Source organism: Triticum urartu, chromosome 5A (assembly GCF_056163025.1).
Source record: "Triticum urartu cultivar PI428250 chromosome 5A, HENAU_Tu73, whole genome shotgun sequence".
Taxonomy (NCBI): domain Eukaryota; kingdom Viridiplantae; phylum Streptophyta; class Magnoliopsida; order Poales; family Poaceae; genus Triticum; species Triticum urartu.
The window spans coordinates 175922999-175948365 of NC_141877.1; the positions used below are offsets into that span (position 1 = coordinate 175922999).

Consider the following 25367-nt stretch of genomic DNA (forward strand, 5'->3'; position numbering starts at 1 on the left):
TGACCCTGTTCTTGAGCTTGCATGTCAAATTTATATGGTCAAAAGTAGTTTTGATGCATGATATAGGCCCTAGGCACTTGTAGGAGTAGTTGCTATCAATATTATTGAGTTTGGTTTACTTTTATTTTCAAGTTACTAAAAATTTCAGAATTTTTTAGAAAATGATGAGGAGACTTTTGAGGGGCTCATCGAGCCAAAGCTCGAAGGAAAAGGCACCAAAGCCTAAGTATAATCTGCCTCGCACCGCGGAGGTTCGGGCGTGTGAATGGCCTTCCGATGATTTCTTGAGAGCAGCCGGTATTTATGAAGATTTTCATGAATTGGCTAAGAATGCAGGCCTCACCGCTTTCCTCCATGACCAATGCGATCAGTATCTCTTACTCACAAATACATTTGTGCAAAACTTTCATTTCCATTCTAGGAGCTCACCACCTACGGTGGAGTTTCATTTATATGATGAGCATAAGGAGATGTCACTTTATGATTTTTGTCGGGTTTGTTTAGTCCCTTTTGAGGGCAAGACAGAAGAACCACATCGTGATGATGTGGAGGGGTTTATTGATACTATCACTATAGGGGAAACAAGGAAGGTTTCCGATGCACGAATCACTAGCATACATTTTCCTGTTTTACGCTATTTTGCATTATTTGCTAGTCGTTGTTTAATTGGTTGCAAAAACTATGGAAACCTTAGTATCCCTGATATTATTGTTTTGCTCCATGGTTTATACGGTGATAACTCTGTTATTATGGGTGGTATTATTGCCAAACGGTTAAGTCTGAACCGTACCAAGGGCCCCATCTTTGGAGGCATCTATGCTTCACGCCTAGCTGCACATTTTAACATACCTATTAGGCATTATGAGAAGGAAGAAAAGGTGCTGCCTCGTGTTTATCTAGATTATAAAAGTATGGTGGAACATGATTTTATTGTTAAGAATAGGGAGGGAGAGCTTAAATACCAATTGTTCTTTAATAAACATCATCCCGAGACTATTACCCTGCCTGCTCCTTCTTTGTTTGATTTATCTGTAGACCAGTACCTTGTTCCGTTAAAGGCTATTCACGCCCATCGGAACCATGCACCAGCCATGGAGCCAGAGCCGAAACCACAAGTTGATCCTCCACGACAGTCTAATTATCAGTGGGATCCGGAGACGATTGTCAGCCAGTGGCAATCGGAGTCTTCCTCTTATTCATCTCAGTACGACCCCAACTACTACTATGGATATCCGCCAGGCCAACCATGGCCATAGACCAACTTAGGCCAAAAGCCTAAGCTTGGGGCAGTACGTATTTCCCATCGACATTACATTTATGTTCACACACTCATTGCTAGATGTCGGTGCTCATACTTTTTCATTGTATCATCCATGCTAGTTTATTTTCCTTTTTATGCTTTCTTCTTGTGTGTTTAATAAACCTTAAGAAAAACCAAAAAATTAGTTGTAGCTTTTAGTTAGTTTAATTTCCAAGCTTGTAGTAGTAATTAAAAAGAAAAACCCAAAAATATTTCTTGTTCTTCTTTTGCTTGTTGGGAGCTTTCCCGTGTAAATAGTTTTATTTCTTTTCTTTTCTTTGGGGGTCGATAGGAGAAGACCATAATTAAATTGTTGAAGTGGCTCTTATATGCATACTTGTTGATCTGACAAAAGAGCCCATATTGCCCTGTCTTCTCCTGTTTATTGAATGCTTGCAGATTCCAGCTTAGTCCAATGCACGTGCACTATTATTATTATCCACATTGTTCGGTCGTGCAAGTGAAAGGCAATTATGACGATATATGATGGACTGTCTGAGATGAGAAAAGCCGGTATGAACTCGACCTCTCTTTTTTTGTAAATATGATTAGTTCATCGTTCCTGATTTAGCCTATTATGAATAAACATGTTTGCAATGACAACTAGAGATCATAGTTTCTTGTGCCATGCTTGATTAGCTATGAGTTATAATGGTTTACCTTGCGTGCCAACATGCTATTGAAATGGTTATGATGTGGTATGATAGGGTGGTATCCTCCTCTGAATGATTTAAGTGACTTGACTTGGCGCATGTTCACGCATGTAGTTGAAACAAAATCAACATAGCATTCATGATATTTATGTTCATGGTGGATTATATCCTACTCATGCTTGCATTCGGTGTTGATTAATTTTAATGCATGTTCATGACTGTTGTCGCTCTCTAGCTGGTCGCTTCCTAGTCTTTTGATAGCCTTCACCTGTACTAAGCGGGAATACTGCTTGTGCATCCAATCCCTTAAACCCCAAACTTATTCCATATGAGTCCACTATACCTACCTATATACGGTATGTACCTGTCGTTCCAAGTAAATTTGTATGTGCCAAACTCTAAACCTTCAAATAAATATCATGTTTTGTATGCTCGAATAGCTCATGTATCAACTAGGGATGTCTGTATCTTCCATGTTAGGCGGGTTATTCTCAAGAGGAGTGGACTCCGCTCCTCACTCATGAGATAAACGGCTGGTCACCGGATGCCCAGTCCCATGCTTTATGCAAACTAAATCAAAATAATTGCAAACAAAACTCCCCCTGGGACTCTTGTTAGTTGGAGGCACTCGTTGTTTCAAGCAAGCCATGGATTGATGCTTGTTGGTGGAAGGGGGAGTATAAACTTTACCATTCTGTTCGGGAACCGCCTATGATGTGTGGAGCATGGAAGATATCGCCATCTCTTGGTTGTTATGTTGACAATGAAAGTATACTGCTCGAAATATTATTCACCTCTGTTTCAAAACCGAGCTCTGGCACCTCTACAAATCCCAGCTTCCCTCTGCGAAGGGCCTATCTATTTACTTTTATGCTGAGTCATCATCCTCTTATTAAAAAGCACCAGTTGGAGAGCACCACTGTCATTTGCATTCATTATTGTTAGTTTACATTGAGTATGACTTGACTGGATCTCTTTTACCATGAATTACAATGTCTAGTCAGTCCTTGGTCTTTAAAGGTGCTCTGCATTTATGTTTTGCGGTCTCAGAAAGGGCTAGCGAGATACCATCTTGTTATATCATATTATGATTGTTTTGAGAAAGTGTTGTCATCCGAGATTTATTATTATTGCTCGCTAGTTGATTATGCTATTGATATGAGTAAACTTGAGACCTGAGCGTTATTGTGAATGTGGTTAGTTATAATCTTTGCTGAAAACTTGAATGTTGGCTTTACATATTTACAACAACAAGAGCAAACAGAGTTTGTAAAAGTTTTTCTTTATCACTTTCAGTTTATCAACAGAATTGCTTGAGGACAAGCAAAGGTTTAAGCTTGGGGGAGTTGATATGTCTCTGTCGTATCTACTTTTCCAAACACTTTTGCCCTTGTTTTGGACTCTAACTTGCATGATTTGAATGGGACTAGCCCGGACTGCCGCTGTTTTCAGCAGCATTACCATGGTGTTATTTATGTGCAGAAACAAACGTTCTCGGAATGACCTGAAACTTCATGGAGCAACTTTTTGGAAAATATAAAAAATACCTACAAAAGATGAAGGCCAGGGGGCCAACCACCTCTCCACGAGGGTGGGGGCGCACCTGCCCCCCTAGGGCGCGCCCCCCTACCTCATGGGCCCCCTGGTGCCTCTCTGACTCCAACTCCAACTCTATATATTGTGTTTCGGGGAGAAAAAAATCAGAGAGAAGAATTCATCATGTTTTATGATATGGAGCCGCCCAAGCCCTAAAACCTCTTGGGAGGGCTGATCTGGAGTCCGTTCGGGGCTCCGGAGAGGGTAATCCGTCGCCATCGTCATCATCAACCATCCTCCATCACCAATTTCATGATGCTCACCGCCGTGCGTGAGTAATTCCATCGTAGGCTTGCCGGACGGTGATGGGTTGTATGGGATCTATCATGTAATCGAGTTAGTTTTGTTAGGGTTTGATCCCTAGTGTCCACTATGTTCTGAGATTGATGTTGCTATGACTTTGCTATGCTTAATGCTTGTCACTAGGGCCTGAGTGCCATGATTTTAGATATGAACCTATTATGTTTTCATCAATATATGAGTGTTCTTGATCCTATCTTGCAAGTCTATAGTCACCTATTATGTCTTATGATCCGTTAAACCCAAAGTGACAATAATCGGGATACTTACCGGTGATGACCGTAGTTTGAGGAGTTCATGTATTCACTATGTGTTAATGCTTTGTTCCGGTACTCTATTAAAAGGAGGCCTTAATATCCCTTAGTTTCCGTAAGGACCCCGCTGCCACGGGAGGGTAGGACAAAAGGTGGCATGCAAGTTCTTTTCCATAAGCACGTATGACTATATTCGGAATACATGCCTACATTATATCAATGAACTGGAGCTAGTTCTGTGTCACCCTAGGTTATGACTGTTACATGATGAACCGCATCCGGCATAATTCTCCATCACTGATCCATTGCCTATGAGCTTTCCATATATTGTTCTTCGCTTATTTACTTTCCCGTTGCTATTGCTATCATCACTAAAAATACCAAAAACATTACTTTTACTACTGTTACCTTTTGTTACCGTTATCACTACTATCATATTACCTTGCTACTAAATACTTTGTTGCAGATATTAAGTTTCCAGGTGTGGTTGAATTGACAACTCAGCTGCTAATACTTGAGAGTATTCTTTGGCTCCCCTTGTGTCGAATCAATAAATTTGGGTTGAATACTTTACCCTCGAAAATTGTTGCGATCCCCTATACTTGTGGGTTATCACCTGCTCAGTGTCACATTTACCCCGTGGTTCAAAGAACCGTCCAACAGAAGAAAGAAGCAATGAAAGGAGCCCTCATGGAAATTTTAGAAGAACCAGAGGTGAAGGAAGAGGTGGAGGACACACCCAAAGCAGACCCAATTAAACCCTGCACCAAGTCATGCTATTCATGTGGAGAAGAAGGACACATCTCCCAGAATTGTTTGAATGGGGATCTAGTAGAATTCCCGACAGAGGAAGTAGAGTATGACCCATAGGAAATAGAAGCCCTGATTGGAATGGAAAAGTCTAGGAAGAGAAATAGATTGGATTCCAGGAAGGACCTGAGTCATATCACCTGTTTTAGGTGCAAGGAGTCGGGGCACTACTTTAGCAGTTGCCCAAAAAGGAAACCTCGAGACTTGTCAGAAGTAATATGTTTTCGTTGTAATGAAGCAGGGCACTTTGCTAGAGATTGTACCAATGAGAAGGAGACTTGTGCTAAATAGTTGCGTCGCAAAAGAAGTATAGCAGTAGTAGTGGCAACATTTCTTTTAGTAGTGAGGTGTTGAGTTGACGCATGTAATGGAAGTGCAGGAGATTGTAATACTTTGAGAATCAATAAAGTTAGCATCGTTGGTACTGATTGGATTTTATGGGTAGTTACTCTATGAAGAAAGATTTTGACCATTTTCGAGAATATGAGAAATATGGTCTATGGAAGGATTGGTGTATTTCAAGGGTGGTAGTACCCTGTGAGAACTCTTGACCCCTGGAAAGGATAATGATGTTCCACAAAGTGGACTTCATGAGTATAATTTTTATCTCGATATGTGGGATACCCCAAGAGTATGAAGGGATGAAGTACTATTGGATATAAAAGAGGTATGATGTTAGTAATATGGAGCAAGTGTAACTCCATGATGAGTCTGAGTAATAACATCTTAGTTTTGGTACCCGTGGAAGGAAGGGAGACAGTACCATTGGATGGATTTAAGAATGCTAGGAAGTTGGATGTTGGAATAATGATCAGTTGCCCCGATGATGAGTTAAAGGTTTACAAGTGATGAGATGGGCCATAACCCACAGGCCCCAGGACCTGCCAAGAAGCAAGCACATTCTTGCTGAAGGAAAAACCCTAGAAGAGGATATGCCTTTATCAAGAGACGATGTTATAGGACTAACGCAAAACTGGAGAGTTGTGAAGAAACGATAGATGTTTGTTTGGCTTGCGGAATCAATGGATTATTCCAAACGCAGTTCATGGACAAGAGAAATTCTGCAATGCTTGTGAGGATGACCGAGTGTTAGAATGCGAGATTCGCTAAACCGTATACAAGGTAATGATTTGGGTGCGGGATGGATTGATCACCATACCGACTTACTCTTATTGTTCGCCTTGCTATATGGGATGGTAAATCTGAGTGACTTACCCATGGTAGAGCGACGACGACCAAAAACTTGTTTAAACCTTAGAATGGTATGCCAATTTTTCCTTGTACAAGGCAGTTGTTGCCAATCATAGGTTATACGGTGAGGTTCAACCCAGACCCATTTCCTACAGGAGAAACCATAAATGGTTGACCACCATGAGATATCGATAGTTGTTAGTATTGGCGCCAGACCCATCAGCTAAGAAGACCAAGTCACAGAAGGACCTTACCAAGATGGAAGGACAGAAGAATTGAGGAAAAGATTATGCCACTACCGGAAGAGCCCAGAGTAGGAATTTCCCCGAGATCTGAGAAGACCAACACTGTCAACAATAAGGATGGAGTATATGAGTTTGATGGAACCGTAACCATGCTTCTAAGGGTGGTAGCACCCCAGACCCCCTGTGATAATAGATGGAATTGAGAAGACCCCCGAACCTAACCTATTTCTTTCTAGCCTCTCCGAATCTCGAGGACGAGATTCATTTTAAGGGTGGTAGGTTTGGAACATCCCAAAATTCTAAATTTTGGAATGTTATATTAAATAGATAGTTATGATTGATTGTTTGATTGATTGTGTGACATTGAGTGAAATTCAAAACTTTTTGAAAGTTAAATGAGAGAGAATAAAATGACTTTCCCAAACTTCCATTTTGCATTTATGATCTCCCTGAATTCAAATTCTTTTCAAATACAAAACCCTAGAGAGAAGATGACATGACTTCTTCCATTTAAATAAATGAAAAGGGTTTTTGAAAATATTTGAATTTCACTTGGAAATATTTCAAGTTTAGAAACTTCTTCAAACCATATGAAATATGAGTTGGGAGTTTCAAAGAATCAAATTTAAAATCCTTTTGAAATTATTTTCAATTTGGAGTTATTTGGGTTTTATTCAAATCATTTTTCTCCAAAAAAAAGAAAATATATGAAATTAGGGTAAATGAGTCCCTACATTAGAAAATTGGAGAGAAATAATTTTGAAGTCATTTTGGTATTTTAAAATGATTTTATTGGATTTTTATTAGAGCTGTAGCACTCTTTGATTTATTTAAAATCTTGTGTATTTTATTTGACGTTAGTAAAATGTTCATGTTGTAGAAATCTTTTTCTGAAAATTTTGATATATTATATGCCTATATAATATTTTTGTTTCTTTTATTTTTTATTTTTGTTTATCTGTGTATTAAAAAAATAAACTCTTCAAACAGTGCCAGACCGAAGCCCAACATTGCTCTCTCTCTCTTTCTCTCTCTCTCTCTCTCCGCGCCAGGCCAGCCAGCCCAGCCCAGCAGCGGCCTGCGCCCGCGCCCGAATCGCCTCTGCCTCGCCCGCCCGCTCTCTCCTTCTCGCGCACGCCGCCACGCTCAGCCACCGACAGGTGGGACCCACCTGTCGGGATCGTCCCCCTCCTCCAGCCGGAGTCCATCTCCAGCACGCGGTCACCGGCCGACCAAGTCCGCTCGGGACTCTCCTCCCGCCTTTCCCCTCGAGCATGAAAGCCCGCATATAGATAGCCCCGACCCCGGCCTCGTTTTGCCTCAAACAGCAGCGCCCAAAACCCCTTGCAACTCCCGCACGAACTCGCCGGAGTTCCGCCACCGCCACAGCTCCGCCGCCTTGCCTCGTGCTTTGCTGCCGTCCACGACCGACGATGCCACCACCATCGGGCGCGCCACTTCGCGTCGCGCCCTCCCACCTACTCCGCCGCCGCCGCTGACCCCGGAGCAGCCGCCGCCCTCGACGTCCGAGCCACCGCCGCCATCTTCTCCGGCGACGTCGACGCCCACCGCCGCGGTAAGCCCGGCTCCTCCCTCGTCCGTTAGATCTAGGATCAATGGATAGGATTAGATCTCATTTTTATTTTTATTTTATTCGAAATGTTTTTGTTTATTTAGTGAACATTCGTTAGTTTAGGCTCTAGAGCGAACGAAACTCGTCAGTTTGGGTTCTCTAGCGAACGTTCACTCGGTAGAATTTTTCTTTTTCTTTTTAATTTTGGCCAGGGACCCATCCGTGAATATTATATTTACAGAGTAGTCCCTGTACTTCAATCGGTCACTACTTTTTGACCGTTTATCCAAATCCAACGAAACCAACGCCCACTTCTTCATTATGATCCCCTCTATTGAGATAATCAACTTGAACATGTTTTTGAAACTTTAAAATGTGTTTTCAAACAGATTTGAATTTGAACTTCGTTTGATCATAACTCAAGTTTTATAACTCTGATTTAGTTGATTCTTTTTGCAAATTAAAGCTCTTGACCTAAAATTTCTGATAAGGCCGAATTCACATAATTTTGGCACTGTTAGAAATAGTTTTATGTTGCAAGAGTTATTTGCTTGGTTTTGATGTTTTCCAAATTGTCTTCTTCATTCTTCCCGATCTTTTGAGTGATTGCTTATGTGTGGTTACTATTGCTTGCTTACAATAGATTGACCGGAGTGTGACGAGTAGAACTATCAAGAGTTATGAGTGTGAATCATCTTCATCAACAGTACAAGGAAAGTTCACACTTTGATCATATTTTTCATTACCCAGTTTTTATGCATTAGTTTCAACCCTCAAACATTGCATGAGTAGGACTTGATAACATGTGGGTTTTGGGAAGTAGTTGATGAGGTAGGAACCTATTGTCCTGCATTAAAACCTTGGGAGTTACTTCTATGTTATGCTTACTTCTATGCTATGCTCGTAGACGTGGTTTGGTTTTGAGAGAGTTCGTGGAAGTTGTGAGAGAATATTATTAACTAAGGTTTCACTTAAGGTGGATACTTTAATACACATCTGGGTGGATTGGTTGGGGCACCCTGGAGCACCTAGTGGTTTGCCCGGGCACCTGGAGAACCCAGTGCTTGCCCAAGGGGATCCCGGAGTACCCATGTGATCACCCTATGGAATGCCACCTAGGCTCAAAGGGATCATAAGATTATTCATGCTGGAAACTTCCGTGTGCAGCCACAAGCTATTATGGGCTCTAGCATAGTGGAGTAAGGTGCATGACCTCTTCAAGTGGTAGGCTATCAGATGTAGGGGATGTAGGTTGGTACGGTCTACCCGGGGTTAGAGTTAATGCTTCTGAAAAACTGTGTCTCGGTCATCCGTTTCTCAAACACCCTGTAGTGCGAGAAATCCAACGGAGGAGATCGAGTCTTGTGGGGAAGTGCGCAAACCTCTATAGAGTGTACAAACTAATCATGATTAGCCGTGTCCCCGGTTATAGACATCTTGAGTATCTGGTTCTTGGATTATCATGTTGATCTCATCACTTTAATTTGTCGTGTCCCTGGTTCCTGCTTGATTTATTCTCGGAGAGCTCAGGAATCCAGACATAGTTAGTCCTCAAGATAGAGGAAGAATCGCCGCATTGTTCCTCCACCACGGCAACATGATGGGTGACCGGTGGAGAGTTAATCGCCCTTTGATCGGGTTTAAGCCCAATACGATCGTAGTCCGTAGTGACTCCCAAGGCGGCGATGCGATCCAAGAGCTCGTTTAGGGAAGAGAGCTCCATTGGATCCATCTGCTCGGCGAATTCCGAGCCCAAGTGGAGGCTGTTTTTGATGACCCGAGAAGTCATCGTCGGTGCAGCACCGAACAGGCGGTCATGATGAAACTGCCTAGCCGGAGAGTTTGGTCGATAGCCAGGGCTCCCCCTGCGGTAATGTTGTTTTTAACAATGGGACGAGACATCCTTCCTTACGGCGACGGCACAGTGGAACTCTCAATGAAAGCACCAATGTTGGTGTCAAAACCAGCGGATCTTGGGTAGGGGGTCCCGAACTATGCGTCTAAGGTGGATGGTAACAGGAGGCAGGGGACACGATGTTTTACCCAGGTTCGGGCCCTCTTGATGGAGGTAAAACCCTACGTCCTGCTTGATTTATTCTTGATAATATGAGTAGTACAAGAGTTGATCTACCACGAGATCGGAGAGGCTAAACCCAAGAAGCTAGCCTATGGTATGATTGTATGTTGTCCTATGGACTAGAACCCTCCGGTTTATATAGACACCGGAGGGGGCTAGGGTTACACAAGGTCGGTTACAAAGGAGGAGATATACATATCCGTATTTCCTAGCTTGCCTTCCATGCCAAGTAGAATCCCATCCGGACACGGGACGAAGTCTTGAATCTTGTATCTTCATAGTCCAACAGGCAGCCAAAGGATATAGTCCGGCTGTCCGGAAACCCCCTAATCCAGGACTGCCTCAGCAAGGCTCCTTGTCGAGGATGCCCACGAGGCCCCGGCAAGCCTCGTGCCAAAGGTATCCACAAGGCCCTGGCAAGACTCTTGTTGAGGGCGCCCACAAGGCCCCGGCAAGACCCTTGCCGGGAATATCAGCAAGACCGCGGCAAGGCCTTGCCGCCCCATCGCCACCCCAGCTTAGCGGCCGACCCACCAACTAAGCAGGTACCCACGTGGTAGTATGTGGCTCCTAAGCCAACTACTCAAGCACCTACGTGGTGGCATCCAGATCTTCGTGAAGACCCTGCCACCACGCCAGCTCAGCAGCCTGCCAGCCTACATGGCGTTGCATGCCTCGTTGGCTTGGACGCGTGTCGGAGCAAGGTGAAGCGGCGACGAATGGGACGGGCTTCGTTGCCGTCCCCGATAAAGCAAGAGGACACCTAAGTAGCGCATTTAATGCGTTTTGTCCTGTAAAGTCAGGCGATAAACTCGACTACTGTACAACTTTCCACCTCATGTGTGCCATGGTGGCAGCCCCTTTGACTATAAAAGGAGGCGTGCAGCGTACTGTGAGAGGATTCGGACTTTTCGGACCCTACACGCCATGTAGCTAGTCCAAGAACACCAGATAAACACAAACTAGCAGGAGTAGGGTATTACGCACGATTTGTGGCCCGAACCTGGATAAACTGCCCCCCCCCCCCCCCGCGCGCGCGCGCGTTGATCTTCTCAATCCGCTCTTTTTACAGCCCTGTGTCCCAGCAACCGTAGTGGGGATTCCTTGCGATCCCATAGGTGTCATTCCTGAGCCCCGATAGTTGGCCGCCAGACAAAAAGGGGAAGCAGCAACACTAACAACAGGAACGACATTCTCCAGCGGCTTCTCAATGCCAAAATCAGAATCTTCATGCCAACTAGGGGAAACAGCATCATGGGATTCTTGAGCTACAGAAGGATCTGCACCGTCGATGGCAACTGATGCAGAAGCATCAACACTGCCATCACCATCAATAGCGCAACCCCCCTGGTTTAGATCAACATGAACTTCTACGTTTTCTTCTCCAAGCTGTGGAAAGTTTAAAAAACACACAATAACACAAATGAGTGTGGGGATAATTAACACAACAACACACAGGACACTTATGTCAAAGACTTCTGACAACATACACAGAACAACTGCAGTCCACATATGCAAAACAACTACAACCCACATGTGCCAAAACAACTACAACTGCAACCCACATATACGTAAAAAAGAACTGCAGCTCACTTTGCCAAACGCTGCACTTTAGTTATGTTAAATACTGAAGCTTACGTATGTAAAAGAGTATGAACCACGCATGCGAAAAGAACTATAGTTCCCTTCTGCCAAAGACTAAAGCTCACACATGTAAAACTATTGCGGCTCACATATGTAAATGAAATGCATATGAGTGAACATAACATCGTACATCAAGTTTATAACAACAACAACAACAGCAAAAAATTAGATTACAACCCACTAACAAAAAAAGTAATTCAACTATACCTTATCAGCTACAACATCCGGAGGGGACGATGCATCAGCCAAGACCTCATCCTTCCCTGAGCCATTGTAGGAATCTCTATGCACATCACAAGCAGAAACTCCAGTCTACATGCATAGAACAGACCAAAACAAAAATAAGATGGTAATGACCAAAAAATAAAAACAACTTCAACTATGCACAAGCAGTACACACTTTACAATAGTGAAGTACACAAAAAATACAATAAAATGGAAAGGCAAAAATGCAAGTTCAAGAAGAGGGATGCATGGCAGAACAGCCATGGCAGAAGTACTGTACCTGACCAATTCCATCGTCCCTAAATCCATGGACACCAGAAGATTCCACTCCATCCTATCACAAAAAACAAAAATAGTGAGGAGCAGTCCACATAATACACAAAAGAGGTTCAAAGGCACAAAAAACATAGAACATACATTATCAGCACCGACGCCAGCGTCCTGACGGTTCATTTCATCCAAAATATGCTCAGCATCCTTCTCATACCGACCACAATTTTCTTCCTGTGAATGTGTCAACTGAGCATACGAAGACCGAACATTCGCCGCTGCAATCTTCAGGCTTTCAATCACGCCGCAATCAAAATTGTGAGCAGCAACAATATCTTCATCTCGTGGGCCATGGCCAACAGGGAAAAACCAACAATTGTCCTCAACCTATCACCAGAGGTTGGCAAATCTTCAGTCAACTTCAAAACCTTCAGAAGAAGCTCATCAATCTCCTCATGTTTTTTGCCGCCAACAAATGTCTGTTTAGAAGAGCTTCTATTATCAAACATCTGTCGAGCCATGAAACCACGAGTACATGGCACCTCATCATCACAGGCAGGAAGCTGGCTACAGATAGGCTCATAAAACCTAGCATGAGTGCTAGGCCCCGCATCAAAGCTGCCACATACAACTGCAACAGGTCGGTTGTACACAATATCACCTGACGCCTTCCACTGCAAAAAAAGACAAGAAGCGAAGAGAAGAGAAGTACACATGTGAGACTAGAAAAGTTCAAATTTATAATGGCTACACCTTTTTTATAAAAAATCTGATATTAAAAACTCAGATGCACTAACCGGCAGCTTCCCAAATTTGTAAGTTTCCAAGTAAATATTTCCCTTCACAAGCACATCCTCATTGTATAACTTCATCGGGTCCTTGGTCGTCAGGTATGATGCACGTGGCGTCAACGTGTGCATAACTGAAAATTTGCGAAGCTTCAAGCAGTCAAGATACATAATTAGGGGGATAATGGCACAACCCTCTGCACAATTCTTCTTGCTGCCTTCTGTTTGCCACCTCACCACAGCTGCCTGCAACTCATCAACAACAAGATGGCAAAAGTCCATCTGCGCCATAGCCGCATAATCCATGTTCTCTACCATTGCAACAACTCTACCCAAACGAACTGCAGGCCCGGGGCACAGCAAATTCTGGTAAAGTATCAGGAAGAATACCTTCACAGCAAGGTGAATAGTCACATGATCATCTTCCTCCACCAATACCTTCAACTTCTCAAGCAAGTCCTTGACACCTATAATTTTGAATGGTCAAAGCCAAGCTCATCCTTGAGGGCAGTCAACGAGTCATCATGGCCGCTGGCAGCAGGCATGGGTGCAGTGTGACGTCCCATAGGTAAATCAAAAATGTGATGAAATGCATCATGATTGATTCGAAGAACCCTGCAATTCCCAAAGTCCATCATCATGGTGGCAGGGTCAATCACTCCTATCAGATAGCACATAAGAATGCGCGACACATTTTTCTTTACTGTCAGTTCAAAGACAACACTGAATCTAGCATCCCGAACACGACTACAGTGTGCCTCTTTCAATAAAGCAGCAGCCTTGCAAACAGTGGGAAGCGACAAACGTACGGTCTTGTTAAATCGAGAATCATCTCCCTCGACATCATCTTTAGTTGCATTGCTCTTACTAGACTTCTTCCTCTGTGTAGAGGGAAATGCAGTTCACATTAGAAGATTAGCCATAAAAAAGAGACAGAGAAAACACAGATAGAATAATAATGAAGGAAGCAAATGCAGTCCACTTCAACAAACCTTTGGAACAACATCCGCCTCCTCGCCAAAGTCAGCACTAACATCTTCATTGACATCATCACGGGCACGCTTGGGTAGACTCTTAGATGAACCATAGTCTTTGCGTCTACCAGTATGAACATCCCTCACAAAATTAGCAAGCACAAAATCGTCATCGTCGGAGTTGGGACCTTCAGTGACATGTAGTCGCTTGCGCTGAGGATCCTTTCCACTAGCTTCAGCAGTTCTCTTCCCAATATTCTTGTTCATGCCAGCAACACGTGGACTCCGCCGAGGAGTACCACCTTCCTCAGCAACAGTACTCAGCCTCTTCTTCTGCAAAGCAGGCTGCTTCACCTTGGCAAATTTGGCACCCTTGGCACCATCTTTAGCTCTCCTCTACTTCTCCTTCTCTGCAAACTCTTTTGAGTCACTTTCAAACCTCAACTTCTTCTTGCTTTACTTCAATTCATATGCACGAAGCTGTTCCGAGACCATCCGATCCTGTGTAACTTCCTATGTACCATCAACAGACTGCGATTGTGTTTCAGACAAGACAGGATGTCTCTGGTCAAAGCTCACACCAACATCACCCTCTGCAAAATAATGGTCAATCAATTGATTAACCTCCTCAAACCCAGGCGCCCCAGCATGGAAAACAGACACTGCATCAAAATGAAGTTTGACTATGGTCGTTAAAAAGTGTACAAAAAGAACAAATGCAGTACACTTAGACATAAATGCAGTGCTCCAATCATAAGCTAAAATAAAAAATAATGCATTGTACAAAAAACTAGAATAAAACAACAATGCAGTTGACACACACATATAGTGGAGTTCACATATACAAATAAATGCAGTGTTGCATACACTAACTTCACATTTGTTCCCAACAAAATGTCAGACTAGATACAACAAGGCAACTGATACGTCTCCAACGTATCTATAATTTTTGATTGCTCCATGCTATATTATCTACTGTTTTAGACATTATTGGGCTTTATTTTCCACTTTTATATTATTTTTGGGACTAACCTATTAACCAGAGGCCCGGCCAGAATTGCTGTTTTTTGCCTGTTTTAGGGTTTCGAAGAAAAGGAATATCAAACGGAGTCCAAACGGAATGAAACCTTTGGAAACGTGATTTTCTCATCAGATAAGATCCAGGAGACTTGGACCCTCCGTCAACAAAGCCATGAGGTGCTCACGAGGGTAGGGCCCCCCCTAGGGCGCGCCCCCTGCCTCGTGGGCCCCTCGAAGCTCCACCGACGTACTTCTTCCTCCTATATATATCCACGTACCCCCAAACAATCGGGGATGGAGCCAAAAACCTAATTCCACCGCCACAACTTTCTGTATCCATGAGATCCCATCTTGGGGCCTGTTCCGGAGCTCCACCGGAGGGGGCATCAATCACGGAGGGCTTCTACATCATCATCCAAGCCCCTCCAATGAAGTGTGAGTAGTTTACTTCAGACCTACGGGTCCATAGCTAGTAGCTAGATGGCTTCTTCTCTCTTTTTGGATCTCAATACAATGTTCTCCCCCTCTCTTGTGGAGATCTATTTGATGTAATCTTCTTTTTGCGGTGTGTTTGTTGAGACCGATGAATTGTGGGTTTATGATCCAGTTTATCTATGAATAATATTTGAATCTTCTCTGAATTCTTTTATGTATGATTGGTTATCTTTGCAAGTCTCTTCGAATTATCAGTTTGGTTTGGCCTACTAGATTGGTTGTTCTTGCCATGGGAGAAGTGCTTAGCTTTGGGTTCAATCTTGCGGTGTCCTTTCCCAGTGACAGAAGGGGCAGCAAGGCATGTATTGTATTGTTGCCATCGAGGATAACAAGATGGGGTTTTTATCATATTGCATGAAATTATCCCTCTACATCATGTCATCTTGCTTAAGGAGTTACTCTGTTTTTAACTTAATACTCTAGATGCATGCTGGATAGCGGTCGATGAGTGGAGTAATAGTAGTAGATGCAGAATCGTTTCGGTCTACTTGTCTCGGATGTGATGCCTATATACATGATCATACCTAGATATTCTCATAACTATGCTCAATTCTGTCAATTGCTCAACAGTAATTTGTTCACCCATCGTAGAATACTTATGCTCTTGAGAGAAGCCACTAGTGAAACCTATGGCCCCGGGTCTCTTTCTCATCATATCAATCTCCATTACTTTATTATTTCTTTGCTTTTACTTTGCTTTTACTTTATTTACTTTGCATCTTTATACCTAAAAATACCAAAAATATTATTTATCATCTCTATCAGATCTCACTTTCGTAAGTGATCGTGAAGGGATTGACAACCCCTAAGCGTGTTCGTTGCGTTAAGCTATTGTTTTTGTGTAGATACGAGGGACTCGAGCGTAGCCTCCTACTGGATTGATATCTTGGTTCTCAAAAAACTGAGGGAAATACTTACGCTACTTTGTTGCATCATCCCTTCCTCTTCAGGGAAATCCAACGCAGTGCTCAAGAGGTAGCAAGAAGAATTTCTAGCGCCGTTGCCGGGGAGTCTGCGCAAAAGTCAACATACCAAGTACCCATCACAATCCCTATCTCCCTCATTACATTATTTTCCATTTTCCTCTCGTTTTCCTCTCCCCCCAATTCACCCTTGCTGTTTTATTCGCCCTTTCTCTCTCTACCCTCCCTCTCTATTTGCCTCTTTTTTCCCATTTCTTGTTTGCTCGTATGGTTGGAATAGTTGTTTATTTATTACTAAACAGAGAACCTAAGATCTATGGATCCTCATCCGCTTTCTAATCTTTTTAAGAGATCCAATTATGATGAACCAACTGCTAGTGAGTTTTGTGCACTAGATTATCTTTATGAAGTTTTGCTTGAAATTCGTGAATCTAAAAAGTGTGATGAATTACCTCATGAAGCGATTCACGATAGATCTTTGAATGGAAATCATGATTGCAATGATTCTATCATGAATTCTATTAATGTCAATTGTGCTAATAATATGCAAAACCCTAAGCTTGGGGATGCTAGTTTTGCTATGTCCTCTACTTGTTCCAATGATCATGATTGGGGTGATTCTTCTTTTGATCTTGAAAATTTATTTAAACCCCATGATGAATATGATATTGATTATAATGTTTGCAATAATATTGAAAGTGGGTTTGGAAAGGTCATGACTTTAGTTAATGTTAATCCCACTATTTTGGAAGAGTGTCAACTTTCCATGCATGTGGATCGTGTTGAAAATATTTTATGTGTTAGCTATTTTGTTGAATTTGCTTATGATCCTACATATAATTATTATGAGAGAGGAAAATATGGTGGTAGAAATTTTCATGTTACTAAATTACCTCTCGTTATGTTGAGATTGCTATTGTTTCTTTCTGCTTCGTTGCATATGCTAGTTTTTGCTTGCCTTGATAATTTGTTTGCCTATAAGATGCCTATGCATAGGAAGTATGTTAGACTTAAATTTGTTTGTCACGTGTTTTATGATGCTCTCCTTGTGCTTCAATTCTTGTCTTTCATGTGAGCATCATTGAAATATTATGCCTAGCTATAAGGCTTGAAAGAAAAGTGCTTGTTGGGAGTCAACCCAATATTTATCCTTGATGTTATTTAATAAATAAATTATTTAGCCTCTGTTTTGGTTGTGTTTTTTGTGTTTAATTAGTGTTTGTGCCAAGTAGAACCGTTGGGAAGACTTGGGGAAAGTCTTGTTGAACTTGCTGTAAAAAACAGAAACTTTAGCGCTCACGAGAACTGCTGTCATTTTTATTTGGAAAGTGCTATTTAGTTAATTATTTTTGCAGATGATTAATAGATAAATTCCTCATGTCCATAAATTTATTTTAGAATTTTTGGGGTTCCAGATCTTGAGCTAGCTACAGATTACTACAGACTGTTCTGTTTTTGACAGATTCTGTTTTTCATGTGTTGTTTGCTTATTTTGATGAATCTATGGTTAGTAAAATAGTTTATAATCCATAGAGAAGTTGGAATACAGTAGGTTTAACACCCATATAAATAAATATTGAGTTCATTACAGTACCTTGAAGTGGTTTTTTTGTTTTCTTTCGCTAACGGAGCTCACGAGTTTTCTACTTTAAGTTTTGTGTTGTGAAGTTTTCAAGTTTTGGGTAAAGATTTGATGGATTATGGAACAAGAAGTGGCAAGAACCTAAGCTTTGTGATGCCCATGGCACCCCCAAGATAATATAAGGACACCTAAAATCCAAAGCTTGGGGATGCCCCGGAAGGCATCCCCTCTTTCGTCTACTTCTATCGGTAACTTTACTTGGAGCTATATTTTTATTCACCACATGATATGTGTTTTGCTTGGAGCGTATTTTATGATTTGAGTCTTTGCTTGTTAGTCTACCACAGTCATCCTTGATGTACACACATTTTCAGAGAGCCATACATGATTTGGAATTTTATAGAATACTCTATGTGCTTCACTTATATCTTTTGAGCTCTATAGTTTTACTCTATGTGCTTCACTTATATCTTTTGAGTTTTATAATTTTGCTCTAGTGCTTCACTTATATATTTTAGAGCACGGTGGTGGATTTGTTTTATAGAAACTATTGATATCTCATGCTTCACTTAGATTATTTTGAGAGTCTTAATAGCATGGTAATTTGCTTAAAATCCTAAGATGCTTGGTATGCAAGATTAATAATAAAACTTTCTTATGAGTGTGTTGAATACTAAGAAAAGTTTGATGCTTGATGATTGTTTTGAGATATGGAGGTAATAATATCAAATCCATGCTAGTTGAGTAGTTGTGAAATTGAGAAATACTTGTGTTGAGGTTTGCAAATCCCGTAGCATGCACGTATGGTAAACGTTATGCACCAAATTTGAAACATGAGGTGTTATTTGATTGTCTTCCTTATGAGTGGCGGTCGGGGACGAGCGATGGTCTTTTCCTACCAATCTATCCCCCTAGGAGCATGCGCATAGTGTCGAGGTTTTTGATGACTTGTAGATTTTTGCAATAAGTATGTGAGTTCTTTATGACTAATGTTGAGTCCATGGATTATACGCACTCTCACCCTTCCATCCTTGCTAGCCTCTTCGGTACCGTGCATTGCCCTTTCTCACATTGAGAGTTGGCGCAAACTTCGCCGGTGCATCCAAACCCCGTGCTATGATACGCTCTTTCACACATAAACCTCCTTATATCTTCCTCAAAACAGCCACCATACCTACCTATTATGGCATTTCCATAGCCATTCCGAGATATATTGCGATGCAACTTTCCATCATTCCGTTCATCATGACACATTCATCATTGTCATATTGCTTAGCATGATCATGTAGTTGACATAGTATTTGTGGCAAAGCCACCATTCATAATTCTTTCATACATGTCACTCTTGGTTCATTGCATATCCCGGTACACCGCCGGAGGCATTCACATAGAGTCATCTTTGTTCTAGTATCGAGTTGTAATCATTGAGATGTGAATAAATAGAAGTGTGATGATCATCATTATTAGAGCATTGTCCCAAGTGAGGTATAAAAAATAGAAAGGCCATAAAAAGAGAAGGCCCAAAAAATGAGAGAAAAATAGAGAAGGGACAATGTTACTATCCTTTTACCACACTTGTGCTTCAAAATAGCACCATAATCTTCATAGTAGAGAGTCTCTCATGTTATTACTTTCATATACTAGTTGGAATTTTTCATTATATAACTTGGCTTGTATATTCCAACAATGGGCCTCCTCAAGTGCCCTAGGTCTTCGTGAGCAAGCAAGTTGGATGCACACCCACTAGTTTCTTTTGTTGAGCTTTCATACATTTATAGCTCTAGTGCATCCGTTGCATGGCAATCCCTACTCCTTGCATTTACATCAATCGGTGGGCATCTCCATAGCCCATTGATTAGCCTCGTTGATGTGAGACTTTCTTTTTTTGTCTTCTCCACATAACCCCCCTCATTATATTCTATTCCACCCATAGTGCTATGTCCATGGCTCGCGCTCAAATATTGCCTGAAAGTTTATAGGTTTGAGATTACTAAAGTATGAAACAATTGCTTGGCTTGTCATCGGGGTTGTGCATGATGATAGCATTCTTGTGTGATGAAAATGAAACATGACTAAACTATATGATTTTGTAGGGATGAACTTTCTTTGGCCATGGTATTTTGAGAAGACATAATTGCTTAGTTAGTATGCTTGAAGTATTATCATTTTTATGTCAATACGAACTTTTGTCTTGAATCTTTCAGATCTGAATATTCATACCACAATTAAGAAGAATTACATTAAAAATATGCCAAGTAGCAGTCCGCATCAAAAATTCTGTTTTTATCATTTACCTACTCGAGGACGAGCAGGAATTAAGCTTGGGGATGCTTGATACGTCTCCAACGTATCTATAATTTTTGGTTGCTCCATGCTATATTATCTACTGTTTTAGACCTTATTGGGCTTTATTTTCCACTTTTATATTATTTTTGGGACTAACCTATTAACCGGAGGCCCAGTCCAGAATTGCTATTTTTTGCCTGTTTTAGGGTTTCGAAGAAAAGGAATATCAAACGGAGTCCAAACGGAATGAAACCTTCGGAAACGTGATTTTCTCATCAGATAAGATCCAGGAGGCTTGGACCCTCCGTCAAGAAAGCCATGAGGTGCTCACGAGGGTAGGGGCGCGCCCCCCTGCCTCGTGGGCCCCTCGAAGCTCCACCGACGTATTTCTTCCTCCTATATATATCCACGTACCCCCAAACGATCGGGGACGGAGCAAAAAACCTAATTCCACCGCCACAACTTTCTGTATCCACGAGATCCCATCTTGGGGCCTGTTCCGGAGCTCCGCCGGAGGGGGCATTGATCACGGAGGGCTTCTACATCATCATCCAAGCCCCTCCGATGAAGTGTGAGTAGTTTACTTCAGACCTAAGGATCCATAGCTAGTAGCTAGATGGCTTCTTCTCTCTTTTTCGATCTCAATACAATGTTCTCCCCCTCTCTTGTGGATATCTATTAGATGTAATCTTGTTTTTGCGGTGTGTTTGTTGAGACTGATGAATTGTGGCTTTACGATCCAGTCTATCTATGAATAATATTTGAATCTTCTCTGAATTATTTTATGTATGATTGATTATCTTTGCAAGTCTCTTCGAATTATCGATTTGGTTTGGCCTACTAGATTGGTTGTTCTTGCCATGGGAGAAGTGCTTAGCTTTGGGTTCAATCTTGTAGTGTCCTTTCCCAGTGACAGAAGGGGCAGCAAGGCACGTATTGTATTGTTGCCATCGAGGATAACAAGATGGGGTTTTTATCATATTGCATGAAATTATCCCTCTACATCATGTTATCTTGCTTAAGGCATTACTATGTTTTTAACTTAATACTCTAGATGCATGCTGGATAGTAGTCGATGAGTGGAGTAATAGTAGTAGATGCAGAATCGTTTCGGTGTACTTGTCTCGGACATGATGCCTATATACATGATCATACCTAGATATTCTCATAACTATGCTCAATTCTGTCAATTGCTCAACAGTAATTTGTTCACCCACCATAGAATACTTATGCTCTTGAGAGAAGCCACTAGTGAAACATATGGCCCCGGGTCTCTTTCTCATCATATCAATCTCCATTACTTTATTATGGCTTTGCTTTTACTTTATTTACTTTGCATCTTTATACCAAAAAATACCAAAAATATTATTTATCGTCTCTATCAGATCTCACTTTCGTAAGTGACCGTGAAGGGATTGACAACCCCTAAGCGCGTTGGTTGCATTGAGCTATTGTTTTTGTGTAGGTACGAGGGACTCGAGCGTAGCCTCCTACTGGATTGATACCTTGGTTCTCAAAAAACTGAGGGAAATACTTACGCTACGTTGTTGCATCATCCCTTCCTCTTCGGGGAAATCCAAGGCAGTGCTCAAGAGGTAGCAACAACGCCAATTTGTACAACATCAAGCAAGCAGCATGCACAAAATAAACAAAGCATTCACATACCAGAAGGAGGGGCCACACTTATGGGAGACAATTCAATTGGCGAATTCACTTGATGTCCTCCCTCACCACCATGATCCTTACCACCAGGACAACGAGAGCCAATTGGTGTATCATTATGAGCACTGCAATCACCTACTGGATTCAAAAAAACAGAAACATAAATTACAAAACATCACTTGAAAAAATAATGCAAATGAACGCTGACAACTAACAGAGCATAAAACAAATATGCAAGATGAACTAGGAAATTAGATAAACATCAAACAAAATAAACAAAAGCCAAAAATAAGCACTCCACATACCCTGAACTCCTCCTCCCACTCTGCTCGGCGAAGACATGGTGTTTTCCTGGAGCACAAGGACAAAGTGACAGATATAAGCAACAAAATCGGTGAAATCTGACGAAACCCTAGATCCACCTTGCTCTGCCTACAGAGCACACACGAGTATCGACTTGAAATCGAGATAAAATCGCCTGCCTATAGAAAAATTACACAAGCAAAAACAGTAACAGCAACTACGAGAATCACAAAACTAGGCGAGGGGATGATCAAGATTGAGGCCAAGGGGAACGTACCACAAAAAAGGGGATGAACGGCGGCGGCGGCGGGGAGGGAGCGGCGGCGACGGGAACGGACAGGAAAGGGCTGCGGGAGCGCAGCGGCAAGGGCTCGAGCGGACGGCAACTCGGAATGCAGGAATAAGGACCTCTTGAGGGCAGCGGTTCCTCGGGCGACAGTGGTTGCTGCGGGCGATGACGGTTTTGCTCGAGGGAGAGATGCCTCGGGAGAAACTACAAGAGAGGAGAGGGGACTCTTCTCGGTCTCTTTCCCTGTCAGCGGAGCGGTGGGATCGCCTGGGAGGGACACATAGGAGGCCCGCGTACATAAAACGGCCTAGCTAAATAAGACAGACTACATCGAAACGCACATGATGCAGTTCTCTATGAAGAACAATGAAGTTCACATGGTAAAACAAAATAAAATACATGCATTTCGTAAAAAAAAGTTAAAATCAAAAACAATGCGCGTGTTAAGAAAAGCATCCGGAAAAAAGTCTACCTTCAAATAAGTGCGAGAACAACAAAAAAAGGGGGGCCAACCCCCCCCCCCTACCCCTCCCGTGCCAGGGACTGCAGCAAGTACACGCAAAAACAGATGCAGTACGCAGCTCTATAAAAATGCAGTGCATTTGGTTAGATAAAGCGATACGGTATAACATTTCAGATCCGGATTACCTGCATGAATAAATACATGGTCTAGTCCATAGCGAAAAACTCGTAAAATTGCGGAATACATTGTACTTTTTTCAAGGGCAGCAGCAAGGATACGCAAAAAACGGTGAAGTACGCACCTGTAGACAAAATGCAGTTCTCTTTGATAGACGATGCAGTGCAGAACGATAACCAATGCAGTTCTGTTAACACGTAGGGTACATATAAATGTGACAAATGCCCGTTCGCACAGAAAGTGGTGGTTAAAAATTTTACTGATCAAAAATAAAATAAAACCACATTAAAAACCACGTTCGCATACAACCACCCAATCCGAGCGATTCCATCGCCACAAACCCATGATCAGAGACGCAACACCAACCCATGATCTGCACAACCGCATCGTCAGTGAGATCGTGCAGTTCATCCGATGTGGCCATCCCACCCCACGCCCTCCCCTTAAATTCAGACCCCTGCCAAAGGCCTTCTCATCCACAACAACACAAGTATCCATTGCGCTACCACCAAATCGCTCCATCACATCGATCTCCACAGGAAACACCAAGCCCTACTACCGGCGATGGCGTTCACTGACGAGTACAAGGGCGTGGAGGCCCACGGCAACACCAAGTTGCACGTCATCCACACCAACAACAAGAAGCAAATGGTGATCTCCCTCGCGCAGTACAAGTGCCACCTCAGCCTCCAGCGCCACAAGATCTTCGGCATTGATCTCGAGTACAACAAGAGCCTGAAGCGACGCAGAAACCCGCCCTCTGCCAACTTTCCGTCGGCAAGACTCAGCCGGTGCTGCTCTTCCAACTGAGAGTCGCTGAAAGGTGCACCATCTTCGACAACTTCCTCGTCGACCCCAGGTACACCTTTGCAGGCTTCTCCATCAACGGTGACAAAACCAGGCTAGAGCGCGTCAATCTGGAGGTCGCCAACTTCGTCGACATCCAGAAGGAGTGGAGGGTGCCCGAGGCAACCAAGGAGTTGGACTCCATTGGAGACGTCTCCGGCATGCTCATTGACAACTACTACAACAACATGAAGAAGAATATCACCGACGAAGAACACAGGCGCTGGGCCACCCTGCCTCTGTCCATGAGGCACATCGAGTACGCAGTAAAGGACGCCTACGCGGCATACGAGATATGGAACTGCATAACCCTCACCCAGGACGGGCTTCGTCGTGCAAAGCTGGAGAAGGAGGAGCCCCCAAGAAGCGCGCCAGGAGCAGCTGGGGATGGGGAGACGCTAACTGGTGAAGAAGCAGATGGTGCCGGCCAAGAGCCAATAATGCTAGCGTCGTTTTAGAATTATCATCAAATTTGCTTTATGTTGTTTGCTTATGTATCATTAGTTTGCTTGTGATCATTTGCTTTTGTTGAACTTAGTTTGCTTGTCATGCAGAATCGCTTGTAATGATGAACTTTGATTATGTTAGATTGCTTTCTGTTGAACTTAGTTTGCTGATGATGAAGTTGTCGTACAGAATGTTGATACGTCTCCAACGTATCTATATTTTTTTTATTGTTCCATGCTATTATATTATCTGTTTTGGATGTTTAATGGGCTTTAATATACCTTTTTATATTATTTTTGGGACTAACCTACTAACCAAAGGCCCAGTGCAAATTGTTGTTTTTTGCCTATTTCAGTGTTTCACAAAAAAGGAATATCAAAAGGAATCCAAACGGGATGAAACCTTCGGGAGAGTTATTTTTGGAACAAACGCAATCCAGGAGACTTGGAGTGGACGTCAAGGAAGCAACAAGGCGGCCACGAGGTAGGAGGGCGTGCCCAGGGGGTAGGCGCGCGCCCCACCCTCGTGGGTCCCTCGTGGCTTTGCTGACCTACTTCTTTCGCCTATATATACTCATATACCCCGAAAACATCCGAGAGCACCATGAAACCCTATTTCCATCGCCGCAACCTTCTGTACCCGTGAGATCCCATCTTGGGGCCTTTTCTGGTGCTCCGCCGGAGGGGGAATCGATCATGGAGGGCTTCTACATCAACACCATAGCCTCTCCGATGATGTGTGAGTAGTTTACCATAGACCTTTAGGTCCATAGTTATTAGCTAGACGGCTTCTTCTCTCTCTTTGGATCTCAATACAAAGTTCTCCTCGATTCTCTTGGAGATGTATTTGATGTAATTCTTTTTGCGGTGTGTTTGTCGAGATCCGATGAATTGTGGGTTTATGATCAAGATTATCTATGAACAATATTTGATTCTTCTCTGAAATCTTTTATGCATGATTTAATATCTTTGCAA

The 25367-nt window shown here is 42.6% G+C and overlaps 1 protein-coding gene across 1 annotated transcript; it reads left to right on the forward strand.

Moving 5' to 3' along the window:
* Positions 1-23664: 23664 nt before the first annotated feature.
* LOC147970719 (uncharacterized) lies at positions 23665-24404 on the forward strand. Its single transcript, XM_087523585.1, has 2 exons — positions 23665-23873; positions 23924-24404. The coding sequence occupies exons 1-2, from the start codon at positions 23665-23667 to the stop codon at positions 24402-24404; spliced, it is 690 nt and encodes a 229-aa protein (XP_087379711.1).
* Positions 24405-25367: the final 963 nt, after the last annotated feature.